Source organism: Camellia sinensis, chromosome 9 (genome assembly GCF_055761805.1).
Source record: "Camellia sinensis isolate YWXY chromosome 9, ASM5576180v1, whole genome shotgun sequence".
Taxonomy (NCBI): domain Eukaryota; kingdom Viridiplantae; phylum Streptophyta; class Magnoliopsida; order Ericales; family Theaceae; genus Camellia; species Camellia sinensis.
In genome coordinates, this window is record NC_138969.1 from 48,414,667 (window position 1) to 48,437,977 (window position 23,311).

General features: G+C 37.2%; 2 protein-coding genes across 11 annotated transcripts; both read right to left on the minus strand.

Moving 5' to 3' along the window:
• Nucleotides 1-649: 649 nt before the first annotated feature.
• LOC114278863 (katanin p80 WD40 repeat-containing subunit B1 homolog KTN80.1) lies at nt 650-14,375 on the minus strand. Of its 10 annotated transcripts, none has more exons than XR_014339645.1 (13): nt 13,961-14,375; nt 13,761-13,854; nt 13,620-13,672; nt 13,452-13,535; nt 13,300-13,373; nt 11,609-11,665; nt 11,404-11,540; nt 4,714-4,839; nt 4,457-4,531; nt 4,245-4,357; nt 3,349-3,494; nt 3,133-3,201; nt 650-1,030 (listed from the first exon to the last, which is right to left on the minus strand). XR_014339645.1 is itself a non-coding variant. In XM_082886781.1 (13 exons), exons 5-13 carry the CDS (start codon nt 13,354-13,356, stop codon nt 970-972), a joined length of 792 nt encoding a protein of 263 aa, XP_082742907.1. In that variant the 5' UTR covers nt 13,357-13,373; nt 13,484-13,535; nt 13,620-13,672; nt 13,761-13,854; nt 13,961-14,375; the 3' UTR covers nt 650-969. The 10 variants fall into 10 exon arrangements, 9 of the variants coding, with proteins under 9 accessions (XP_082742907.1, XP_082742905.1, XP_082742906.1 ...); XM_082886781.1 differs by having other exon boundaries at nt 3,349-3,465; nt 11,404-11,534; nt 11,609-11,664; nt 13,313-13,373; nt 13,484-13,535; XM_082886779.1 differs by having other exon boundaries at nt 3,349-3,465; nt 11,609-11,664; nt 13,313-13,373; nt 13,484-13,535.
• Nucleotides 14,376-14,894: 519 nt separating this feature from the next.
• LOC145798573 (GDP-mannose 4,6 dehydratase 1) lies at nt 14,895-16,324 on the minus strand. The gene has a single exon (XM_082886773.1). The coding sequence runs from the start codon at nt 16,151-16,153 to the stop codon at nt 15,047-15,049; it is 1,107 nt and encodes a 368-aa protein (XP_082742899.1). The 5' UTR covers nt 16,154-16,324; the 3' UTR covers nt 14,895-15,046.
• Nucleotides 16,325-23,311: the final 6,987 nt, after the last annotated feature.

Sequence of the window (23,311 nt, forward strand, 5' to 3'; positions counted from 1 at the left end):
GGAACTTTTTCAATTTTTGTCAAATTATGAATTTATTAATGCTTCCTGTTTGAGAAAACAATAAAGATGTGATGAGACTCAGCTAAAATAAGTTAAATCATATATTAATTATTTTTATATTGTTCTATGCACGATTTAAGTGTAAATAGATCATTCAGATGGTGACATCTCCAGTAGTTTAGTTTCTGGATTCCCTGGTAAACTGCGGACACAATACATTACAACATCATCACATACTCAAATTTAATCACCAATGTATAGCATTGGAGTCAATCAGAATAGAAAGTAGACAAAATCAGATCATCCACAGCATCTCCAAAAGAGTTGTCATTATTCCAAATGCAAGCAGAACAAATGGTAGAGAAAGATCCAAAATATAACAATGAAACGTTTCTCAACTTCATATTAAATGAATGAGAGGGCGGGTGGGTGTTGAAGACAATCAAACAACCCATTAACATCAAAAGTTTAAATTTAACAAGAGTACTCACATTGTAATCAAACTATATTATCCCCGGAACATAGTTATAAAAACTCAAAACACTAAAAACAGAATTGAACCATAATTTAGAGAATCGAAAACAAAGACAAAATGGTTGAATCAATCAAGGCTGTTGCTGAGCAAGAGAGATCACCAGAAGACAAGACGGAACATAAATTTCATTTGCATTAAAGAAGCACAATGTACACATCTAGTTGGACTATTACAAGTATAATATACATATGATTGTCAAATATTACATACAATAGTATCCATATAGAAATAATCATTAGAAGAACGCGCTGCCGACAGACCTATGTATTGAGAGACTATCTCTTACTAGCAGCTGAAACAGGTATCGGCATAATATAGACAAAATTGTGGGTGACTCAATATCAACATGGTTATCTCTCATGTGAATCCTATTAAAAGGCTAACAGCTGAGCTAGTGCATGACCCCCTTCAATGGCAGTGGTGGATTATGGGGGTCATGAGTTTTGAATAACTAGATTTAGTTCTTGAGCACATTTCGCCAGTAGACCACCTCTCCTACAGAAAATCATTAGTAAATAGATTAAAAAAGAGTTATGAGTTGCGAAACCACGTTCGTGGTTACTTGAGGCAAGAAAGCAAATAAAGCTATTCAACAATCTAATATGTTTAAACTAGCGGTAACCCGTGCTATGCACGGGCAAGTAACAAAAAATGATAAATAATGTTAAACATGCTAAAAATTAACAATTAAATACTATGATATTTATTTAGATAGGTATTGAAATAATATATTTAGTGATCTTACTATATTTAATTAAATAAATTTTAAAAGAAAAAAAGTTGAACTGAAAATTAAGAGTAAGAGTGGATTCTGTAAATATAAGATATAGATAAAAACAAATTAAGTTTAAATTTGCAGATAAACTATAAATATATATATATAAGAAAATTAGACAAATCCTAGAAAAATGAGGTAGAGAGAAATTCAATAATTGAAAAAAAAAAAAAAACAAAGTTGAAATTTAAAATTAAAAAATAAGATAAGACAAACTTGAAAAGAAAAATAAAATCTAATATAACTCTAATAACAGAAGAAATGGAGATGGTAATAATTAAAAAATTAGATAAGAGTGAAATGCCACTTATAATTTTTTAAAATTTGTAAAAAAAAAAAAAACTAAAATAAAATCGAGGTAGTATGTTAAAAATCAGATAAGATTTAAGTGCCACTTATAATTTTTTAAAATTCAAATTTTGTGTAGTTAAAAAATAAGCAATTATGTTGTCTTATTATACAAATTTTAACTCTATTTTGTGTCTATTACCTATAATTTAATCAAATTTTGTCTTCTAAAGCTACTTAATTGAAATAAGAAAGAATAAAAAATTATAACAACATAGAAAGTGAAAATCAGATAAAAATATAATAAACTTAATTAAAAATCAAAAGCAAGAATCGATCCTGTAAATATAAGATAAAGATTAAAAAAAAAATCAAATGCAAATTTGAAGATAAATTATACGAATATAGAAAGAGAAACTTAGATAAATTGCAAAAGTAAAAGAGAGCAAAAAACACAATATGAGATTTAAAACATGTGCTTCTTTTCACATAAGATGCTAAAAATCTTGCATAATTGGTTAAATCACCCGTTTAATTTCTTTAGAACGTTATTTTTGTTCTCCAATCTTTTTGCCTAATTTCATATTGTCATAGAAGTTAAGTTTTGAGATTTATAAATTTATTTATTTATTTATTTCAAATATCCTTGGGTAAGACATAAATTGATGAAGAAATTTGAATTAGAGTCAAACTCATCTTTTATTTTTAAATATTTTGAAAATCTTTTTTCTTTAAATATTTTGAAAATCTTTTATATCCATGCCATAAGTAATTAAAAAGTGAAATAAAAAATATAAAAAAAGATAAGAAAAAATAGGAAAATAGAATGAGAGAAGAATGGATGTGTCACGTAGGAAAAAGGTTCATGAGATGTTAGGATTGAGAGTTTTGATGAAAAAATTTGAATTAGAGTCAAACTCATCTTCTATTTTTAAATATTTTGAAAATCTTTTATGTTTAAATATTTTGAAAACCTTTTATATCCATGCCATAAGTAATTAAAAAGTGAAATAAAAAATATAAAAAAAGATAAGAAAAAATAGGAAAATAGAATGAGAGAAGAATGGATATGCCATGTAGGAAAGAGGTTCATGAGATGTTAGGATTGAGAGTTTTGAATTTTTTAAGAGATCACTACATTTGCGCATATATATATATATATATATAGTATAGATAGATGGGGTAACTTTGTAAAAAGTGGTATAGAGATTGAACTAACCAGCTCGTGTTTATATTTACAATTACAAAACTTGGAAGATGAAACTACATATTTCTTAACTTTATTACCATGTCTTTTCCAATATAACGAGTTTCCATTAAGTAGTTTACTTCATGATTGTCCATTACGTCTTCTTTTAAAGAAGAAATGATTTAAGATAGATTTGGCCATTTGGGACATGAAAAGAGGAATTTCATGACTACCAATTTATCAGGCAAGCTAAACAGCGAAGACGGATTTCTGACAACACAACACCTAAACCTAATGTTCTTACATTTAATAAAAAGCTGACTAACCAAGAAACAGCTTGTTTACCTAATAAACACCGGAAGAATTTTTTGGATCTTCTGCAGATGGATAAAACACTGATTGCAGCATTCGAGTCTGTCAGAGAAAATTTTCAAAAAGAAATCGGTGTGCTATATATACAAGTAATTCTCATCCATTCACCGCCATATATTTAGAATGGTGGGTGGGAATGGAACCAAAAAAAAAAAAACAAAAAGTTCCATTAGATCTTGATAGCTGTACCTCTTCTCTGCATGAAGATCGGGACCAATGACTGGAGGTGCTGAAATGGCCGAGCGGACTACTGGTCCAAAGACTGCAACAAGTTTCAATAGCATCTCCAGGGAAATATTGGCATGCCTATATAATTGTAAGCATTATTAAGATATCTGTCAGGATCCAAGAAATAAAGAGGATATTAATTGCAAATTCACAATTTACCAGTGATATTCTTCAATCATAAAGTAATTTATTTATTTATTTTTCTAGTAATTATTTGAAAATCATACATGCTGTGTCAAGTATCGTTACACTGTATTAATAACCATCAGTCAGAAAAGAGATTTTCTCTAGGAATTATAAGGAAATCTTACATCTCTGTCGAGTATTATTATAAAAGGCTATTGTTTCTTTCATTTTTTAATTTCTGCTTCCTTTGCGTGTATGTGTACTTTTTCTTTTCAATTTCAAATGAGAGACCTCAAGATAATATCAAGTTTTCTCTAGGTTTTAGTGCTTCATTAAAAAGAAAAAAGTTTTTTATCTAGATTTTATGTACTTAATTAGAATAATTCCTGTAAGAAAAACTTCCGTCTTGGATAATGACCTTTTCTGGGGAGGAGAGAAAAATGAATCACTTTTGCCTCCTCCCCCCCACCCCTCTTCAGAAAACATACATACACACAAGAGATAGTGCAGGAAGAGTTCTTGGATCCTCCACTAGATTAATCCGTTCTTCATTAAAAGACTATTTTCTAACATGAAAACTATAATATAAAGTCAACTCTCTTAACAAATTACTAGTAGATTGGGTCCCCTGGATTTGGTAATAATCTGGACTTAAGAACCCGGAAAGCATTATCACACACTACAGCACCCCATGTCAATGTTTTCCGACCCCCAGCAACATAAAAATTTACCTTTCTATCTTGCTATCCAGTAAATCCAAAAGCACGGGCAGCAAGCAAGAAAGCAGATCTACGGTGAGAATCTCCATTTTCTCCATGAGAATACTCATCAGGTCTGCTTGCACCTACACCAGGGAGAATGAACCTTCAAAAAATTAAACAAACACGAAACTGGTTACCAACAGAACAAGCAACAGACTTGAAATCATCCAATGAATACCCACAGAATGATCAGGCAACTTCCTCACAGCATCAATAGCACCATTAATATCATTCCGATCCCAAAAATGCCGCAACAACTGCAAATTTGTTAGAATTTTACATGCTCACAGCCTTGTAATATAAAATAAGATGCTAGAACGCAATTCATGTAACAAGCAATGACAGAACACCAAAATAGACTATCAGCGGCATAACAACCAGCCAGCAACATCTTTAAATGTTCTGGCAATGGAGGCTGATATGGACCTGCTAAACTTACCTGTAATTTCGTCAAGCGGGACCGAAGGGTACTCAAGAATACATCATGATTCTGCATCAAATCTTCAGTTAAGTCACCATCATTTGAGGATGTCAACTCCCTTCCAGTAATTTGTGGATCTCTATTCTGTAAGTCGCCACGTAAAATGATGAATATTCGAAAGACAAAGACTCTTTAGACAAAATCTAAAAATGTGTCTGCATTAAATGAGAGAAGGAAAAAAAGAAAACTGAAATATAACGTTTAACATTATACACTCCAGAACAAATCCCAATCCCCTAGGCCCAAGGTTCTGAAAAGCGGTTGCGGTCGCCGTAACGGTGGCGGTGACGCGGTTGCGGTTGCGGGGTGTAAAGGTCGTAGTGTAACGGTTGCGGTAACCGGAACCGTGAATTTTTTTATTTTTCGCACAATTTGAAAAAAACTTACCGATACGCATATTTTTTTTCCATGATCATATTTGTTGGGTTAAAAATAAATATTCATCAATTTTTGTAAATTTTTAAGTATGATTCAATACATTTACTATTTTTAAATCACTATAAACTGATTTTTTTATATTTTATTTTAATAATTAATGACTTTATATTATACAAAAAATCAATCACTAACTATTATATATAAGATAAACAATGACAAAAGTAAGAGAATAAATAAGAGTCTAAATATATATATATATATATATATATATATATATATATACATATTTTAACCAAGCCAAATAGATAACAACCACACTTATTATTATTATTATTTTCAAACAATATATAGATAGACACACACAAACAAAATGGTTTAGTGATAGCAGCTAAATAGAATACCATAGGTGTTACAGTTTCAACAAATCAATAACATGTTCTTCATCTTCCCTTTTCTCTCTCTCTATCTCTTGCTCCTCCATTTTCTCTCTTTATCTTCCCTCTTCTCTCTATCCCTCTTCCCCAATTTTTAGCCTTTTTTGTCTATTTTTTCGGAAGAAACAGTTTGAAACCGTTACGTAACGGTGCGTAACAAGCCGTTACGGTTGTTACGGCATCGTTACGACCGCTACGGCAGCCGCTACGACCGGTACACCTGTGAATTTCAATCACACTGCAAAAGCGGCCGTAACGGGTGGCGGTAACCACCAAAACCGTTACGTAACGGCGTTACGTAACGGTTGCGGCCGCTTTTTAAAACCTTGCCTAGGCCTCTCTTCCCCTTCCTCTTCCTCATAAATGCAATCATTACTTTGGCTAGGCTACTAGTTTGTAGAACCTTAATTGAGAGAGAGAGAAACTGGGACACTAATTCCATAGGTTTCAATTTATACAACTATGGCCTATCCCCCTTGCACCCCAACTCTTCCAACCTTTACTTTAGGCATGGTCCATCCAGTTAAAACCAAGTACCAATATAGACCAAACTGAAAGGTCATATCAAACAGAAGATGACGGTATTTAAAATCACCAGCATGGAACAATCCAACTTGCTTCCAGCAATTGGAAATAATAGTGTTTACCATAGTGCTAATACAAGACACCAAATGATGTTCCCACGTCCCAGACACCAAATGATGTTCCCACGTCCCAGTCGTAACGCCCTCAAAATAAACCCATAATAACATACATTCAAGATAAAGAAAAGAGATTTCATATTACAATTATCAGAGTATTTTTACAAAAGGTATTACATGTTGATAATAAAAGTAAATGCCCTACGGGTTTACAACTTTCCAAGTCAACACTTGGTTACAAAAGAGAGTACTAACTCTATACAAAATAAGCCCTTGATTTGATATACATGTAATACAACCAAGGTTTTAAAAAGCGGCCGCAACCGTTACGTAACGCCGTTACGTAACGGTTTTGGCGGTTACCGCCACCCGTTACGGCCGCTTTTGCAGTGTGATTGAGATTCACAGGTGTGTCGGCCGCAGCGGCTGCCGTAGCGGTCGTAACAGGCCGTTACGGCTGTTACAGCACCGTTACGTAACGGTTCCAAACTGTTTCTTCCGAAAAAACACACAAAAAAAAAAGCTAAAAATGAGGGAAGAGGGATAGAGAGAAGAGAGAAGATAAAGAGAGAAAATGGAGGAGCAAGAGATAGAGAAAGAGAAGAGGGAAGATGAAGAACATGTTATTAATTTGTTGAAACTGTAAGACCTATGCTATTCTATTCAGCTGCTATCACTAAACCATTTTGTTTGTGTGTGTCTATCTATATATTGTTTGAAAATAATAATAATAATAATAATAAGTGTGGTCATTATCTATTGTCATTATCTATTTGGCTTGGTTAAAATATGTATATATATATATATATATATATATTTAGGCTCTTATTTATTCTCTTACTTTTGTCATTGTTTATTTTATGTATAATAGTTAGTGATTGATTTTTTGTATAATATAAAGTCATTAATTATTAAAATAAAATGTAAAAAACTCAGTTAATAGTGATTTAAAAATATGAAATATATTGCATCATACTTAAAAATTTACAAAAATTGATCAATATTTATTTTTAACCCAATAAATATGATCATGGAAAAAAAATATGCGTATCGGTAAGTTTTTTTCAAATTGTGCGAAAAATAAAAAAATTCACGGTTCCGGTTACCGCAACCGTTACACTACGGCCTTTACACCCCGCAACCGCGTCACCGCCACCGTTACGGCGACCGCAACCGCTTTTCAGAACCTTGAATACAACAAAAACAGCAAAAAAAAAAAAGTCCAACAGCCTCAAGCCTCCCAAGCTACGTCCTTAGAGGTGGCATATTACTTGTACCTGAAGATGATGTCCCATATAGGGTGAGCCAACGCCCAGTAGAGATATGCTAAACATAATATGAGCAATAACTAAAACATTAGCATTTGATAAATGTTTAACTCACATAAATAAATTCATATCCATTTCAATTACATGACAAACGTGTCCATGTTTCATTCCATTTTCCATTTCTTATCCAATTTCTCAATTCATAACTATGGCTTAGAACCTGGCCAAACAATTTAAATGAGATCACATCTCATATCAACAATACTTCCATTTCAATTGAGGTAACAACTCAAATTAAACACTTCATACTTCACAATAGATACACATAATTGCTGTATCAATCTCAAATAAAACACTTCCGTACTTCATATATGATACACAGATTTGTTGTATCAATACTTCAATAGATACACATATTTGCTGTATCAATGGAGTCCATCCCCTATCTCCTCCCAAACAATATCCGGTTTAGGAGTCCATCCCCTATCTTTCCCTAAACCGTGGAGTGCATCCCCTATCTCCTCCCACACAATACAATGTATACAAACACATATCATATACATAATCAATCAATACATAAATTTGATGTATTATTCCAACTATCATATTCGATGACATATTCAATTGACTAGTTTTAGTTCGCCTAATCATCATGCATTGTCTACAACAATCAAGACCATCCTCCACCGATAGCCCAAAGCAGTTATTTCTAAACAGATAATAAATACCTCAACAGATATATATATATTCAACATTTTCAAAGTGAGCGATTAATAAATCCAACTCCACCATTCTATCTCATAATGAGCCAATTTCATTATTTCCAACTCAATTTCATATTTCCATAATAATAAATGTCATTAATTACACTGATGACCCAAATATACCCAATCATGGCATTTTTCTCCTTTTTCTCAATATTGACCCAAAAGCTCAAATATTATCAACAACATCAATAATCTCTTTTTAAAACCCCAAAATACACATATATGAGTCAAAAGGACAAAACCCCTCTTTTCAATATACCATATCTCAAGCCTTAACTTCCCAAATCAAACCATCTATACAAATAGCTCAACATCTATGTTAAAGCACATAAGATGAGTAGTTATCCCTACCTCAAGAGATGAAATCCAAAGGAGAATATGAAGAAATCCCGAAGTGCTCCAAATCAAGAAATTTTCGAATTGATAGAAAGTCCACACCAAGCTCTACACTTTTTGTAAAGGCTCAAGGGTAAGAGATCACTCTAACTCAAGGTTCTGATAAGCGGTTGCGGTCGCCGTAACGGTGGCGGTGACGTGGTTGCGGTTGCGGGGTGTAAAGGTCGTAGTGTAACGGTTGCGGTAACCGGAACCGTGAATTTTTTTATTTTTCGCACAATTTGAAAAAAACTTACCGATACACATATTTTTTTTCCATGATCATATTTGTTGGGTTAAAAATAAATATTCATCAATTTTTGTAAATTTTTAAGTATGATTCAATACATTTCCTATTTTTAAATCACTATAAACTGATTTTTTTATATTTTATTTTAATAATTAATGACTTTATATTATACAAAAAATCAATCACTAACTATTATATATAAGATAAACAATGACAAAAGTAAGAGAATAAATAAGAGTCTAAATATATATATATATATATATACATATTTTAACCAAGCCAAATAGATAACAACCACACTTATTATTATTATTATTATTTTCAAACAATATATAGATAGACACACACAAACAAAATGGTTTAGTGATAGCAGCTGAATAGAATACCATAGGTGTTACAGTTTCAACAAATCAATAACATGTTCTTCATCTTCCCTTTTCTCTCTCTCTATCTCTTGCTCCTCCATTTTCTCTCTTTATCTTCCCTCTTCTCTCTATCCCTCTTCCCCAATTTTTAGCTTTTTTTGTCTATTTTTTCGGAAGAAACAGTTTGAAACCGTTACGTAACGGTGCGTAACAGGCCGTTACGGTTGTTACGGCATCGTTACGACCGCTACGGCAGCCGCTACGACCGGTACACCTGTGAATTTCAATCACACTGCAAAAGCGGCCGTAACGGGTGGCGGTAACCACCAAAACCGTTACGTAACGGCGTTACGTAACGGTTGCGGCCGCTTTTTAAAACCTTGCTCTAACTAGATCAAGTCCTAGAGAGAAGTTAAGGTTTTAGAGTGAGGTGCTCTTAAATGGTGGTTTTCAAAAAGTAAGAGAGAGAAAGGATGTTGAAAAGTGATCCAAAAAGTGAAATCCCGAAGTGATATAAAAGTCGCCTCGCTCGAGCATGAAAACCCCCGCTCGAGCGTCAGACACAGATTCACGCTCGAGCGTCAAAACACCCGCTCGGGCATCGGATGCACACTCACAGAAGTTTTGCAGGCGATGGTCCCCGCTCGAGCGTATGAAGACCTGCAGAAAAAATACTGGGAGATGGAAATTCACGCTCAAGCGGAGAAGCAACAACAAAGGGCCTGCTCGAGCGTCAAAAGCCCCGCTCGAGCGTGAAGGCCAAATTCTGGGCATCAACTCTAGGTTTCAAAGCATAACCAACCTGTTCCAAACCTGCCCAATACAACCCAAGACTCAAATACAAAGAGTAAGGAATTAAAGGATGACAACAAGACATATACAACAACCAACTCCACGGAACCTAAGTTCGAAGTACTGTTAAACAGTGAAGGAAAAATCGGGATCGCTATACCTATGAAGCATAGACACGGCAAAATCAGTGCCGTGGCGGTGTCGGACACGGGGACACGCCGGGGACACGGGGACACGCCGGGGACACGTACGGGACACGCCATCTGCCGTGTCCCTTTAATTTAATTGTTTTTCTTGTAGGGGACACGCGTGTCCAGATCTGGACACGGCGTGAGACACGGCAAAGAGGGAGAGATAAAGGAGAGAGTGTGAAGGAAGAGAGTGAAGAGCGACAAACCTGTGAAGATCGAAGCTCCATGAATCCAGTCGAAGATCGAAGATCGAAGCTCCAAGCTCCATCAGAAGGTCGAAGCTCCATCGAAGCTCCAAGCCCCAGACGATCGCGATCTGTCTCTCTCTCTCGCCTTCACAATCTCTCTCTCTCTCTCTCGATCGCGATCGCGATTGGCGACCTTGACCTTGACCTGTCTCCCTCTCTCTCTCTCCTTCTCTCCCTCCCTTGCTTCTGCCGTTCTGAGGGTTCACTTATTATATAATAGTTATTATTATTATTATTATTATTATTATTATATACTCATACATATTATTATATATTATTATATATATTATATAATAGTTAACTATTATTATTAACTATTATAGTTAACTATTCTGAGGGTTTAGTTAACTATTATTATTATATATTATATAATAGTTATTATATAAAATATAATATATTTATAAGATAATATATAATACATATTGTAAGATAATATATAATACATATTGTAAGATAATATATACTCATACATATTAATAAATAAAAAATAAACACGGGTATGCAAAATAAAATAAAAAAATTAATTATTTAAAAAATATAATAAATAAATAAAATAATTAATATGTATTAAAATAAAAATATTTATAAAAAAATTAAAACATTTGCCGTGTCCCCTGCCGTGTCCGTGTCCCTATTTTTTAGAAATTGCTGTGTCCCGTGTCCGTGTCCATGTCCGTATGCGTGTCCGTGTCCGTGCTTCATAGCGCTATACCATAGGAGTCAGACACTGATACATGAGGCTAGATCAAGTGCTTGTGCTCATAGAATTTAATTATGATTAATTATACACTGCGTCATTAGCAGTAAAAGTAATACAAGTAGCCTACTAATTCAAAATATCCTGCATGTGTGTTCATACAAAATCAAAACAATATCACACATCACTATGCCCATGCATCAGTCACAAAAGATAACCATTTAAGTAGGCAAAAACCCTACCAGCATGGGGGTTGTTTTAGCAGTCTCAGTTATTATATGAGCGGTTGTATCATGTGCCTGAACCTCATCACTATGTAATCTTTCCCTCCTTTCAAACCTCTCAACCAGATAGCGCGTCCTTCCCTGTACAACTGCCACTGCCAAAAGAATCAAATTCTATACAATGTGACCTTTCAAGCAGTGTAGATATCATTTGATAGCAAACCTCCATTGACAAGTTTAACCGAATTTGTCCCTTCAGTGCTACTGGGGGGATCATTGCCTGAAAAAAATGAAGGGAAAAAAAGGAAAGAAAAAACAATCAAACTCGTGAGCAATAGATTGTATATATAATCAAAATCTCATACGATAACATTCAAAAACATAAATCATATTTTGGACATATGCACGATATGAAGCAAAACATTCTTCTACCCTTTAACAGTATGGCATTGGTAAGTCAAAAACCCAAGAGAGGAATGAAAACAGTACAGAAGAGAAAGTACTGGACTTTGATAAATTTTGAAATGAAAATGGAGTTTAAAAACTTACATTAGTCTTTCGTTAAAGAATTTCAAACTGGAAATGGAAGAAATGATGTTTTCAGAAATTGGTTTTGTCAAGTAATCTCCCCTTTCTTTCTGGAAAATGTAAATGTCTTCTGAAAACAGAATCAATATGCTGCAAGTTCTAGGTAAAGTTTCAATCTCAAAATACAGATTTGTTAATGTAATTGGCAATGAATTCCCAGATCTGTATGTTCACAAAGTAATAATGTCAACACACATGCTTTATCATGTTTTATGCAAGGTAGTTAAGAAACAGAAAATTCATAAGTTCAGCCATCACTAAAATGGACCTAGAGATTGATGAGTGAACAGGACAAGAAAGGAAATAATTACAAAAAATAAATAGATAAGAAAGTAAAAAATCAGAACCACCTTCCAGCGGAAGGGGAATAACAGGTACAACAGCAGGACTGTCCAGCATAAAATGCATTCCATCCAAGACATAACCCAAGTCAAACAGCTCCCGAGCTATAACTCATTGCATGGGAATATAATATGGATCGTGTCAACTTTGTATGCCTCTCAAAATTACTCAAGTGATCTTAATATTTGATCTTAAAAGATCACATCCCCATCTAAAGTTGATTACATGAAAGACAGACTCAAACACAATGGATCCAAACGAAATAGTATAATTTCTCCTGCGCTACAGTTAATTTTATTTATTTACACTACAGGTCAGAATCAACATCCAACATGCCTCAAAAAACACAAAATGACCATGAAAAGTTACAATAGAAAGTCAACTCTCCTATACGTGATAAGACTTTCGATTATATGTTCAAGTTGGGAATTTCTCACTCCTAAGTGGCAGAAATGCAAGTTGAAATCTTATATTCCTCTCCACATAAAACAATAACTGTAATCTCAAAAAAGCCACCATTTGCATACTGAAAGTCATTACTTCTGAATCCACATCAATGAAAGGAAAAACCTAGACCTGAAATTCTGCCTGCCAGAAAACAAATAGTCACCCAATTTGTTTCCTTTAAGCTTCAAGATAAAAGGATGAACATGTGTACTAAACACCACACAGATCGTGAACACATAATGCAATCTCTGCAGCTCATCTCAACAGCTCATATCTACTGTCCTCAAGATGATCCTATCTAGGGAAAAAGAGCTGATGCCTTTGTAATACCCCATTGTACAAAATGAAATTGATATCGATATAAAAGATCCTTCCTGTAGGTATCACCTAAACAAGACACTTTGGAAACTCATTATGTTTGAAAATTTGACAAAGAGAACAGACTACGAAAAGAGAGGTGGAGAGGAAGACAGAAGTGGGAAGACTTAACAAGAAAAACTGAAAAATAGAAAGAGATAAGGAAAGGAAGATAGAGACTAATTTCAGCTTTCCTTTCAAGCAAAAGTCCACAATCCTCCACCAAGCCACGTCCATCCCACCTTCTCAGGTACCTGCAAGGGCTCTTGACATGTTAATACAGCAATATTGCAGCCAGAAGTAAAATTAGAAAGGTAAGACATTGGAATTACCTAAGCCTCTCAAATCTAGTAGTAATACCCACCTCCATATGGGCGACCACTCCCATAAAAAGATGAATGCGGGCCTTCGCCATACTGTAACATGACAGAACATGAGAAATCATGAGCATGTTAAAGTGCAAGCCATGAATCAACACAAAATTAGCCACAAGTACTCACATCAGAGCCATAATAATCATGCGAGTAGAGACTGCTTCCAGCACCATACGAATCTAGAACAAAAAGGGATATCAGCCATCTGACAAAAATACAAGCCATACAAACAAGCAGGGCAAAAGCAACATTGCACACAATCCACACCTTGATAGCGAGGCGTACGAAATGGAACAGCAGGATCAGAGTAATCCAATCTAGGACGGAGTCTGCTAGGCTCCATGTAATCACGATCCTGGTCCTTATGGCCAAAAGCATACATACAAACAATAAGGTACACTGTGTGAAGCTGAAAGAAATCTCAAAACAGAACTACTTTCACAAAACTAAAATGAATTCCAGCTTACTGTCATAAAGAATGGTCGCTTCATCCCATGTGCACTGTCATCATAAAAGTAAGGGTCATCAAAATGCCTTCCAATGAAGGGTCTGTTAAATCCTTCTTCAGGGGGAAATGGTTGCCTCCTTGGTGGAATATGCCTCCCACGGCCTCTATCAGGTGCATCATGCCTGACCCTATCAAGGTTAGGTCTTGCTGAAACAGAGCCTCCACTAGATGCTTCATGAGCACCCCCAAATGAATCTCTCCATCCACCTGCTCATGTAAGATAACAATTAAGGGATTGATAACTGCATCCATCTATAATATAACGACTAGCAGAAACCTTTAATTCATTGTCATTATTCTAAATGCAAGCAGAACAAATGGTAGAGAAAGATCCAACATAAAACAATGGAACATTTCTCAGCTTCATATTAACACTGTGTTTGGATTGAGTGATTTGGAGAGAAAAGAAAAGAAATAGAGAGAAATGTATTTCTCTTCCTTGTTTGGTTATCTTAAGTGGAAAGAAATGGGGAGAAATAGAGAGAAACTCATTTCTCTCATAACCCTTATTTTCAATCTTCCCAAAAGTGGAGAGATTGGGAGAGAAAAGAAATCCACAAATGTTTATATTTTCATAATACCAATTTTACCCCTGTAAAAATAAAAGAAATAAAATGATTGAAAATATAAAAAAGTTATTTTGGTAATATAACATAAAATAATTTCTTTTCTTTTCTGTTAATGAAATCTAACCAAACAAGAAGGAGAGAAATCACAATCATTTCTTTTCTTTTATTTCTTACTTATCCAAATAAAAAGGAGAGAAATTACAATCATTTCTTTTCTTTTCTTTTCTCTTATTACTTAAGTAATCATTTCTTTTCTTTTCTCTCCTAAGTTACCAAACATAGCGTAAATGAATGAGGGGGGATTGAAGACAATCAAGCAACCCATTAACATCAAAAGTTTAAATTTAACAAGAGTACCCACATTGTAATCAAACTATATTATCCCCGGAACATAGTTATAAAAACTCAAAACACTAAGAACAGAATTGAACCATAATTTAGAGAATCAAAAACAAAGACAAAATGGTTGAATCAAATCAAGGCTGTTGCTGAGCATCCATAAACCCAGCATCAACAAGCACTTTCTCTCTCTTAGCCAATTCAATATCCTCATCAACCATCATCTTGACCAGCATTTGAAACCCAACCTTAGGCTTCCAACCCAGAACCTCCTTGGCTTTGCTGGCATCGCCCTTCAAATTATCAACCTCAGTGGGCCTAAAATACCTCTTATCAATGACAACATGGTCTCTCCAATTCAAGCCAACAGACCCAAACGCCACTTCCAAAAACTCCTGAACAGTATGGGACTCCTCGGTGGCCACCACATAATCATCCGGCTTGTCCTGCTGAAGCATCATCCACATGGCCTCCACATAGTCCCCAGCAAAACCCCAATCCCTGGAAGCCATCAAATTCCCCAAAAACAGCTTGCTCTGAAGGCCGATCTTTATTCTCCCCACAGCCCTTGTGATCTTCCTGGTCACAAAATTCTCCCCCCTCCTGGGCGATTCATGGTTGAACAAAATCCCATTACAAGCAAAGATGCCATAGGCTTCACGGTAATTGACAGTGTACCAATGAGCAGCGCATTTGGAAGCAGCGTAGGGAGATCTAGGGTGGAAAGGAGTGGATTCGGATTGAGGAGGAGGAGTAGATCCGAACATTTCGGAGGATCCGGCTTGGTAGTATTTGATGTGGGATCGGCCGGTGGCGGAGATGTGGGAGCGAACGGCTTCGAGGAGGCGGAGGGCGCCGGTGGCGACGACGTCGGCGGTGTAATCGGGGATCTCGAAGGAGACGGCGACGTGGGACTGGGCGGCGAGGTTGTAGACCTCGTCGGGGAGGATGGTGTCGAGCCAGCGGCGGAGAGAGGAGGCGTCGGAGAGGTCGGCGTAGTGGAGCTTCATGAGGGCCTTGTGGGAGTTGTGGGGGTCGATGTAGATGTGGTTGATTCGCTGGGTGTTGAAGTTCGACGACCTTCGGATCAGGCCGTGGACCTCGTACCCTTTCTTCAGCAGGAATTCGGTCAGGTACGACCCGTCTTGCCCCGTGATGCCCGTGATCAGGGCTATCTTGCGGGTTTCGCCGCCGTTGCTGCTTGATCCGGATCTCCGACTGTTGCTCTCGGACGCCATTGCCATTGTTGATTTTTTTATTTGCTACTTCTGTCGGACTGGAATTGAATTGAATTGAACTGAACTGAACTGACAGAGAAGACGGGGATTTTGGGCGAAATACATAATGTATATAGAGTGCAGATGAAGGGGACGGTTTATGTTTGTATACAGCGTTACGAAGAAGAAGGGAACAGTTTTTTTTATCATATTTTTAGTTCATTTTTTTTAAGTATAATTATTATTTTTTTATTTAATTATGATTTATGAATTTTTTTAATTATATCCCATATTTAGTAATTTTTTTTATTATAAATTAAAAAAATATAAAATTATTCACTATGCTTGGTTACCACTTTTCAAAAACATTTTTTAGAAAATTCTGTTTGGTTGTGAATTGAAAATGTAATTCTTCATGTGTGTTTCAGTATGATGTTTGGTTGAGTATTTGGAATCAATTTTCAAAATCTCTGTCGAGAGCTCTGTGCATCAGCAGCATTTTTTGTGATTTTTTTGCCTCAGGGAAGACCGCCCGGATGTCCATGGGGTCTTCCTCCTGGACGTCCCTAGGGACATCCGCCCGGATGTCCTCTGCTGTACAGTTTTTTTTTTTTTTTTTTTTTTGCAATTCATTTATATAATCGGGAAAAATATTTTCTGAAAATTTTTAAATTTTTTATGTGCTTTAAAATAATTTTGAATTGTATGTTTAGTTATGAGTTGTAAATTTTTGTATCACATATCAAATGTCACATTAACAATTCCCCACTCAAATCAAACCTCTTTTCCAAAACTATTTTCAAAACTCTTTACTAAACAAATTTTCTACACTCAAATCATAATTCTACAACACACAAACTCAAAATACAACTGTTGGCTTTTTGGCTTTTCGAAGGTTATTTTTGTAAATGTGAGCGTGCCAGCAAGGATCAATCAGTCCTTACAGAAATTGTGATTGCCAACCAATTACCAGACGATTGTGTTTTAGTTCTTTCAGCCTCAATGAAGAGGACTTTTACTGGTGGCTTGACTTAGGAGAAATTAAAAGGAATAACAGTAATATGAAGAACAATTGAAGTATTTCATTAAAATGAACACTTACAATGGTCCAAACTCAGCCTCGGAGAGGTTTACAACAGCAATTCACTTGAATCTACTTGAAACTACTCCTATGAATCGAAGTGCAGTGCGGGTATTTAAAGTGCAGGTATTTAAAGAACGGGTATTTAAAGACTGGAAATGTAAAAGACTGGAGAAGAAAATATATGAAGTAGATGACTGATTTGTATGATCTGAGTCCTCCCTTTTTTTCCTGGGGGTCTCTCTGCTATTTATACTTGTCAAAGATGACCTTCAAACTGCTCTTCGAACCGTCGAACTGCCCCTCCATGATCGCTGATCATGTTGCCTTAGAAGTAGCTCCATTATGCCACCATTTGCAGTTAGGCTTCCCTCCTGTATTTGAATTTGAATATGAGTAACCGTTGAAGCCACGTCACCTTGCATTTCTTTACTGATCCAATGTTGCTCAGACCATGTGGGAACCAATTATCATCACCACGTGTACGATCAGGATTGGAGACTTAAATTATTTTCCAATAATACCCTTATTCTGCCACGTGTCAGACTGTAACTGGCTTTTACAAAATATATAGCTAACATTACCCCCCGCACTAATATACTCAATACTTGGTGATATTAGTGGACCAAGAAGCTTTTCCCGCGCTTTTGGATCGTGTATGGAATTCATCTCCAGGAAACATAACCGTCACCTATTTGATGATTATTTGCATTAATTCCCTTTTGATTCTGTTGAATATCCCAACACCTTAGTATTCGAACAGACCATGGCTAAACCAACTCCCTTTTTTACTGATCAAGCATACGAAGAGTCATTGGGTAATGCTGATCCCCCTCGAAAGAACCTCCACGCATTCATTAGCCACCTTTATCCACCTCCCTATATTCAAGTTATGGATGCCTTTGCGAATTATCATCCTTTGGACCACGAATATATTGCCCTTAAGACTTCTACGACCGTAGATACAAGAAGTTCTTCCTCTGATTCTTCCTTGTATTTCGAACGAACTGCTTTCGATCCCTCGATTCAGCAATTTGCAGCCATGGATTTAGGAAAAAATTCTGCATGGAATGAGGCTACAACTTCTTCATCTCCTGGGGCCTCTGGCTGGACCAATTGGTCAACACCTGAGACTTATGATTTGAGGGAGCGAATCAATCACCATTTTGTTGAATTCACTGACCCTTTGGAATTTCCTTCCTACGCTCGAAGTTCAGTGGTCTATCCTTATGTGCCCATTGACCAACGACGTAGCTTGGAGGAGAACTTGCTTGTGGCTTGGTATACATCTTCTATACCTACGAAGATAGTGCCTGCTATCCGGCACTCAGAAGAAGCACAAGGGTACAACCCATCATTCTTAGCCAAGAAGGCGAAGATCTGCTCTTCTGACTGGCTTGCTTATATTAATGCTTTTGTTCCTTCTGCTCCCGCGCCATCTCCTATAATGGAAGCATCCACACTTTCTTCTCCATCCTTTGAAGCTGAAGCATCTATATCTTCTTCTTCACTGTTTGAAGCAGAACCATCCACTCCATCTCCTCCTCCTACTTTGTCCTGGACGGAGAAACTAAGGCTTGCCCTTCCAATGGACAAAGTTTTTCCACCTTATCAACCTCCGTCACCCCCTTCTCCAGCCGAGCGAAAGCAAGCTCAACTTTTGCTCGCGGCTTTCTCCCACCTGCCTTTCAATGTTCTTGAGGATGACATTCTTCTTAAGAACTTTCAATGGGCTTGTGATGTCCTGACTAGGTGTTATGTCCTCAACCCTCTTGCCCAAGCAGAGCTTCATTTGTTTTTGGACCAACTTCCAGTGCTCCTTTATTGGCATCGGAATTCCATGGTCACCATGCAATCTTTAGACCAACTTTCGTCTCTGCGAATTCAGGCCCAGTATGAAGCAGAAAACTTCATCGAAGAATTCGATGACTTCAAGAATAAAGATTCTGCATATTGGGATGATTTGGTCGTAGATGAATGGGAACAAAGATTAAGGGAGGAGGCTTTTGAAATAAAGGCTGAAGAGCTCTATTATGAAGTGAGAGCACATCAGCTCATGCAGCCAACTCTTGAAGAAATAGAAGATATAATAAAGAAAGAACAGAAATTCATTGACCATTGTTGGACTAAATTTCATGATCTTGTTATCTATTCTATTCCTTATTTTTATGAACTTGAGTTTGTACTCAAATGGGGTTATTCAATGTAATCTCTTTATCTTTAATACAAACAAAGTTCTTTTGCACTCGCCATTGCTCGACTCTGCTTCCTTTTATATTTTGAAACTAATTTAGAGCTTCGAATTGGACAACCTCATCCTTCGAATTATATACCAATCATGTCTTTTTCCAATTCATGGAATAAAATTGACAACTTTACCCTTCAACACTAACTGTAACCAATATATGGTCATGGTTGATATAATCAATCAATTTCAAATTGACCATTTTTTCTTTCGAAGAGTAATATGTACAAAAAACCAACAATTGGTTTTGATGCTTCGAACAGTGTTTCTCATACTCAGAGAATACTAGGGTTTGCTCCGAAGGTCGTTACTTTGATTCATAATCCCTAAACAGGTCTTTAAACCCTTCGAAATAGACCAATAATCAAGCAATTTAGCACCTTTAAGCATATAATAGGCTTCGAAGCCGGCTTATGTATTTCGAAGCCGTTGTTATTTGATTTTTTAGCGCCAACATCTTGTCTTCGAAGCCAAATATTTCATTTTGAAGCTGGCCCCAATCCCGGAATAAGCTCTTCCCTCCAAAACTATCAATATTGGAAGAGATTCCTCGCATTCGTACTTTTAGTACTTAACGACTTACGGGGTACAATTTCGGACACAAAGGTTTTAAAACCCTCTCGTTTCGTGTTCCGAAATCTCTTGCTTTTTACAAACCCTTCTCTCTACTGGTTCCTCTTTGCTTCGGTCTTCATCTTCTGAAGAGTGTATCATCAATGGCTTCTTCTTCACCAAAAGTGCCAGCCCCAGAGCGCGTAGGCTCATCTTTAGCTTTGAAGAGGCTTATTGACGCAGAATGTGAGAAGTACAAGGCTGGAGAGAAAAGCGCTATCGATGGGCGTATCTTCGTCCCTCGTCATCATGAGCAGCAGAACTACGTGCTCGGACCAATTTTCAAGGAAGTCCTTACTGAGCTCCGAACCTTTTATCCGCGTCTAGTGGACCAACGTCTCCTTTATGAAGATGGCCTTGACTGGAAGAATTGGAGAAGCAATCGTCCTCATCGATGCTGGCCCACGATAAGACCGGAATGGCAAGAATGGTATGATCGGATCATTCCTGCTAAGACACTGGACCTCCAAGAGCTCTGCCTCCTCGATGCTCTTCGACTATCTAGGGTAACTATCTCGGAGGACCCTTTCCTAGTTCCTACTGCTTTGTGCTTTTGGAACCCCGTCTTCAATTTCTTTCAATTTAGATGTGGGATGATGGCCCCCACTGTTCTTGATATTTGCCATCTATTAGGAGTATCCCCCATTGGTACCCCCATCACACCAGATTTTCCTGACTTAGCAGTCCCTTTCTCCCTCCCCTCTCTTAATTCATCTTACAGTGATTTTGTTAGAGCCGAGAACAAAAGAGTGGGTCCAGTAACTAATAGGGAATTCTTTTCCTTTTTATTATATTGGCTTTGCAAATTTCTTTTCTGCACTTCCTCCCAAAGAATCATGCCTGAATTTGCTCCTCTTGCCAAAGCCTTGGTTTTGCAGAAAAGAGTAGCCTTAGCCCCATACATTCTGGATCATGTATATAGAGTTTGTTCCCTCTTTTGTGAGAAACCCTTAGATGCTAATCAAGGGGGACCATTTTGGATCCTTCAGCTTTGGCTCTTTGCCTATTTTACTGAACTACAATCCAAATGCCTTAAATTTTCTGGGCTACACTCTCTTACTCATGGCATAAAACTAGCCAATGCTTCACTTTATCCAGCTACTTTTGCCTTTTATTTCTCCTTCTTTCATCAACTACCAGCTGCTCTTCCTGATCACCGTTTCCGTCCCTTCGAAGCTAGCATAGGTCCAGCCTGGTTGAGTCACTTCCTCAGTGACAGGCTCTGTGCCTTGCCTATTCACAAAGATATGTGGGCTTCCCTACTGATCCCTAGAGAACTGTTTATTGGGACCACTAACCCCAGAGCCTATAAATGCATAGCTGAGCCTTATTGTCCTGCTCAATTTGCTAGACAATTTGGTCTCACACAAGGAGTTCCAATACCTCTCTGCAGCAACACCAACCTAACTTTGACCAAGAGAGATTTGAAGGTTCGAAAGTCAAGGCTAGAAGAGGCAACCTTCAAGTTTATGGATGATCTGGCCACTTTTGAGTACATCCCTTTCATTCCTCAAGGCACCTTTTTGAAGAGATATCAGAGTTGGTGGGTGAGTAATATGGAAGTTTATTTAGTTGAAGGTGATCAGAAACAAAAGAAGCAGAGACTGCTTGAGCCTGAGAAGAAAACAATTGAGGTGCAAGAAGAAGGAAAAGAAGATGCAAAAGATCAAGAGCATGAGTCACCCTTGATGAGGAGGAAAAGGGTGATTGATTTGTCCCAAGAAGAGACAACCACTAGGGAAGTAGAGGAGGAGGTTATTTTTAAGGAATCCGAACCTCAGGCTGAAGGAGCTGAGAAAACAATTGAGGAGCAGACAATGCCAATTCAAAGAAAAAAGAGAAGAATCTCCTTCTGAGTTTGATATCTCCCCTTCCAACTTTGATGAGGATTCTGATTCTGAGACAATTGCCCAAGCAATAGGAAAGAGAAGGAAAATGCCTGCTTCAACTATTGCCTTGATTGACGATCCCTTTCATGAGGCAGCCGCCAAGGCCGTGGAACAAGAACATTCCAAAGCCATAGTCGTCTTTGAAAGGGCTGAGAAAAGACGGCAGCAACAAATTTTAAGAGAGAGAGAGCTGCTGCTGCTGATGCATTGCAAAGGGAACTAGCCAGAAAACAACGGACTGCTGGACACTATTCTCTCCGCAGTTCTCCCATCAGTACCAGTGCCTCTGGAACAAGTAATTTCTTTCATACCTCTACTGTTTTTTTTTTTTTTTTTTTTTTTTACTTTGTCGGCTTGTGGTATTGAAGTTTAACATTGTTCTGCATTTCTTCATTTTGCAGCGACAACTACTGCACTCACCTTTCCAATGAGGCCTTCCTCAATTTCAGTTGAGGTTGATCAAATGCAGAATGTCAGGGTTGTTCGAATCGTACTTCCACTTCCAAAGCCTATATTTGACGTACCTTCCTTAAGTCCCAGTATTCCTGCATCTCTTTTTCTTGGATTAAAGCCATACCTCCCTTTTTTGGCTTGTGACCTATCTCAGTCTACTTTTTCTTCGAGCCTTGCTCTTTTCCCGTCCTTTACAGAAACTCCAACTGCTGCTCTATTCCCAGTGGCAGTTGATTCTTCCACAGAGGACACTGGTAGCTCTTCAATTCATGGCTCATCACCAATGCCCACTTCCAGCCCCTCTTCACTTGATTTGCTGGTGGCCAAGACCATAGAGGCTGCCAAAGATGCTCCATCCGTTTCTCCCATCCCTATGCAGCCCTTTGTGTCTTCCACCACAACACTCTCTATGCCCTTCATGTCAAGGGATGAGGTAGACATCTTTGAAGGAAGACTAGCTAGTCTCTTTGACATACCTTCTACCTCTCCCACCTCTACTGCTGAAGCTGAGCCATTAGCCTTGGCTGACTCCCTACTGGAAATTTTCAAGAGTTCTCCTTCCTCCAGCAACAAGCCTTTTGCACCTTCAGTAGATTTAGACACATGCTTGCAACTGTTGACTTCTTTTTCAAGGATCCCCTTCGAGGCTTTACAAAGGCCTATCATCAGGAATGGGTTCCTTCAATGCTGTAACATTGCTGAGCAGTCTGCCATGAGTGTCTCAAGTCATCTATCTCAGGCTGCAGCTACTATTGATTTTTATCTCAACATTTGCCATGCTGCTAAGACTGCGGATGAGAAGCTGGCTAAGGACCAGAGTTTTGTTTCTCAAGTGCATACTGAAGTATCAACTCTGAAAGAACAACACTCTTTTGCCTCCCACTTTCGAGTCCAACTTCTGGAGA

Excerpts from the sequence above, each read along its gene's own strand:
- LOC114278863 (XM_082886774.1), bottom strand. The coding sequence starts at position 13,666 with ATGGTGCTGGAAGCAGTCTCTACTCGCATGATTATTATGGCTCTGAT. Across the intron at positions 4,840-11,403 it reads CTAAAACAACCCCCATGCTG|AATAGAGATCCACAAATTAC; the intron begins GTAGGGTTTTTG and ends GGCGACTTACAG. Across the intron at positions 4,358-4,456 it reads GGAAGTTGCCTGATCATTCT|GTGCAAGCAGACCTGATGAG; the intron begins GTGGGTATTCAT and ends TCCCTGGTGTAG.
- LOC145798573 (XM_082886773.1), bottom strand. The coding sequence starts at position 16,153 with ATGGCAATGGCGTCCGAGAGCAACAGTCGGAGATCCGGATCAAGCAGC.